At 42.3% G+C, this 3,782-nt stretch overlaps 1 protein-coding gene across 1 annotated transcript; it reads right to left on the reverse strand.

Annotated features, from left to right (window-relative positions):
* Positions 1–1,476: 1,476 nt before the first annotated feature.
* Positions 1,477–2,406, reverse strand: LOC145510582 (olfactory receptor 2Y1-like). Its single transcript, XM_081502196.1, has one exon. The coding sequence runs from the start codon at positions 2,404–2,406 to the stop codon at positions 1,477–1,479; it is 930 nt and encodes a 309-aa protein (XP_081358322.1).
* Between the last annotated feature and the right edge of the window lie 1,376 nt (positions 2,407–3,782).

Raw genomic sequence — 3,782 nt, forward strand, 5'->3', positions numbered from 1 at the left:
TTAATTAATTACTTTAAAAAAATTTAAAGATGCAACAGTACACTTTCTATTTTTTTTAAAGCAGAATTGGTAAGATGTAGTAACAAAGGTTGGATTTGGGATGACATAAATCTGGACCTCAGGCTCACTGAACCTGGAAAAGTTACTTAAAACTTTGGAACTTCAGTTTAATCATAAATAGGGAGGGAAAATGACAAAACTTTCATAAGGCTGCTGTAAAGGTTAATGACAATTTATGCAAAATGTTTTTAAAATAGCAAACAAATATTAGTTGCTGTTACTGGAATAAAACAAGATTAACCCAACGTGAAAATCACTGAGACTTACTGTAAAAGATTATCAACAATGATATCTGCCTTTGACATGAAAGCACCATTTGAGTATGTAGATTGGAGAGACAGTACTGGAATTTCAAGTGTCCACTGCCTTCCCCCTTGCACCAGAGTCTCCTGCCCTGCCCACCACTGCCTACCGCAGGAATCTCTCTCTCTCTTTTTTTTTTGGTCTTTCACTTTTGCTCTTTCTTCTTTTCCTATATCACTTTCTCATTATTTTTATACTCATTTCATCTCTATTCTTCTCTTCCATGGAAGAGACCTTGTCCGTGACCCAAATCAGCATGATAAGGCTGTTAGTACAGCTGATGAGATATTGATGCTTCCCATTACTCAGTGCTGTCCTAATAATTTTGCCTTTTCTTCAAATAGGTAAGTGATATTCATGTCTGAGACTATATATGCTCCATGAAGAACCTCTGTTCATGATCTCTATTTGTGCCAAGTTTCATAGACTGGTAACCACCAAAGGAGATCTTAGAAATGGTCCTGTGATATGAAAGTGAAGTGAAGGTGAAAGTCGCTCAGTTGTGTCCGACTCTTTGCGACCTCATGGACTGTACAGTCCATGGAATTGTCCAGGCCAGAATACTGGAGTGGGTAGCCTTTTCTCCAGGGGATCTTCCAAACCAAGGGATCAAACCCAGGTCTCCCACACTGCAGGCAGATTCTTTACCAGCTAGGCCACAAGGGAAGCCCGAGAGAGGGCCATGGTTAATTAGAAGAACAGGGGTGAATTCATGTCTTCTCCCTTTGAGGACAGTGCCATCTATATTGCACCACATGGGAATCACTGACTTTGGAAAAGTTGCTGTCATTTCAGTCAAGTCTTCTCTCACTCTCAAATTTGCTGAGAACCCAGCCCCACTCTCCACAGTATACCTTTATTTCCAACTTCATTTCTTTGGAAAGTTCTGATACGAATCAACACTTACTCTCTTCTGCATAATAATAGACACTGAACTAGAAAGAGTCATAAGAAATATCCACCTAAAACTGCCAAACAAGGAACGCAGTAAAACTCTGGCCTATAAAGGACTATTTTCTAATGACCAACTCCCCTCCAGGGATCAGATGGGCTCCAAGGTGTGAGAGCTATGACAGATGACTGTATTATTCCTCCTTTTCTCTCCTACACTGACTATCTGCCTCTCCCTAGTACCTTTCTCACAGCCCCCTTCACATCCTTGTTCCTTAGGGTGTAAATTAGAGGATTGAGCATAGGGGTAACTATGATATAAAAAAGGGCTACAAACTTTCCCTCACTCTCAGAATAACTGTGCATGGGCTGGAGGTACGTATAGAAGCCTGAGCTGTAAAAAAGGGAAACCACCAAGAGATGGGACCTACAAGTCCCCAAAGCCTTTCTTCTCCCAGCCACTGACCTGACCTTCAGCACTGTCTGAACAATGTATACATAGGAGCCTAGAATTAGTACTGCAGGAACAACCAAGATTATGGCTCGAGCCACAAACATCTTGGTCTCTGTCCCTTCTGTGTCTTCACAAGCCAGCTTCAGGAGAACAGTCATCTCACAGAAGAAGTGATTCAGGAGATGGAGACCACAGAGAGGCATAGCTATCATGAGGCCTGTCTGAACCAGAGAGTTCACGAAGCCTCCTACCCAGGAGGCAATAGCCAGTGTTTGGCAGAGGTGGGGGTGCATAATGGCTGTGGAGTGGAGTGGATGACAGACAGCAGCATAGCGGTCAAAGGCCATCACCACCAGGAGCACACATTCAGTGGAGCCTAGGGCAGGGGAGCTGAAGAGCTGGACCACACACCCTTCATAGCTGATGGTCCAGTCGAGTCCATGAAGGTCGATCAGAAGCTGGGGCACAGTGCTGGTAGTATAGCAGAGGTCCAGGAAGGAAAGATGTCTAAGAAAGAAGTACATGGGCATGTGCAATTGAGGTTCCAGGAGGGAAAGAGTGATGATGGTGGTGTTGCCAAAGATAGTTAAGGAGTAGAAAATTGAAATAAAGACAAAAAGGATGGGCTCCAGTTGAGACCAATCTGAGAACCCCATTAAAATGAAGCCTTCTCTAAAACTGGTATTGAAACTTCCCATGGCTTTTTGCCTGTTCAAATAGCAGAAGACAATGTAATGAGTCTTATGAAGAAGGAAGATTTTAAAATTATTTCACAATTTTCCCTAAATAATCCTAACTCATGCATTGTGTTGGAGAGGGCAATGGCACCCCACTCCAGTACTCTTGCCTGGAAAATCCCATGGACGGAGGAGCCTGGTAGGCTGCAGTCCATGGGGTCGCTAAGAGTCGGACACGACTGAGCAACTTCACTTTCACTTTTCCCTTTCATGCACTGGAGAAGGAAATGGCAACCCACTCCAGTATTCTTGCCTGGAGAATCCCAGGGACGGCGGAGCCTGGTGGGCTGCCATCTATGGGGTCGCACAAAGTTGGACACGACTGAAGCGACTTAGCAGCAGTAGCAGCATGCATGGTGTTATCTGTTTTGCTATTCAGCTCCATTCTGTCCAGTGTTCTCCTACTTTAAGAGTGAAGATTACTAGATTAAGAATGATGTGGCCTTCATTTGAACTCCAGTCCTGTTATGTTCTTGCTCTATGATTTCAGCCAGGCCACTCAATCCTTGGAACCTGATGTTTCCTTGTCTGAAAGCAGAGAATCTGTCAAAAAGAATCAAGGAAAGTGTAGATCCATCCTTTTGGGAAAAAAAAAATTAGCAACAAGTATGCTTCTTGTGATGAGTTATGATGCCTAGAATAATTCTCCCTTCTCCAACTGATAAATATATCCATCAAATCCCCATAACATAAATATAAATAAAACTTTAACTGGTCAAAAAATGACAATGCATGTAAGGTACAGACTTCTCCCATCTTCCTATTTACTGTTGATCGTATTTCCTTTTGGAAACCTCTTCTCTACTGGCTTCCTCTTATACACATTCTCCTCCTTGTCAGCTCAAGTGTATTCTCCTTTGATGGTGCCTCTTCTTTCAATAAGGTCTTAAATATTATCATGCCCTGGAAACTTTACCTGGCTCTCTCCTCACCCTACACACTCATTCTAGTGATCCCACTCATGGCTTCAGTTATCAATAATGACCTCCAAGTATCGGTTTGCAGCCAAGACTGCTCTTCAGAACTTCAAAATCAAGTCTATTTCTTCTTTCTGGACATCGCTACTCAGATGATCCAAGGCATCTCAAGTACAGCATGTTCAAGTCTCATATCTTCCCTCCAAATATGCTTCTGTTGCGTTCCCTTACTTAGTAAGTGATAGCCTCTTCCCCCTAAAAAAATTTTGCGGTTATCTCAGTTCTCTCCTCACCCCATCCTAAAATTGATTGCTCAATATGTCCTATTGAATCTACAGCTTAAATATCTTTTACTTCTTTTTCCTTTTCATCTTTTTTTTCAATGACTTGATTGATGGCTTAATATTTCTATAATGTTCC

The sequence above is a fragment of the Giraffa tippelskirchi genome, chromosome 6 (genome assembly GCF_054371585.1).
Source record: "Giraffa tippelskirchi isolate mGirTip1 chromosome 6, T2T-mGirTip1v1.2.pri, whole genome shotgun sequence".
Taxonomy (NCBI): Eukaryota; Metazoa; Chordata; class Mammalia; order Artiodactyla; family Giraffidae; genus Giraffa; species Giraffa tippelskirchi.

Bases quoted from the DNA above. Each gene is read 5' to 3' on its own strand.
- LOC145510582 (XM_081502196.1), bottom strand. From the start codon at position 2,406: ATGGGAAGTTTCAATACCAGTTTTAGAGAAGGCTTCATTTTAATGGGG.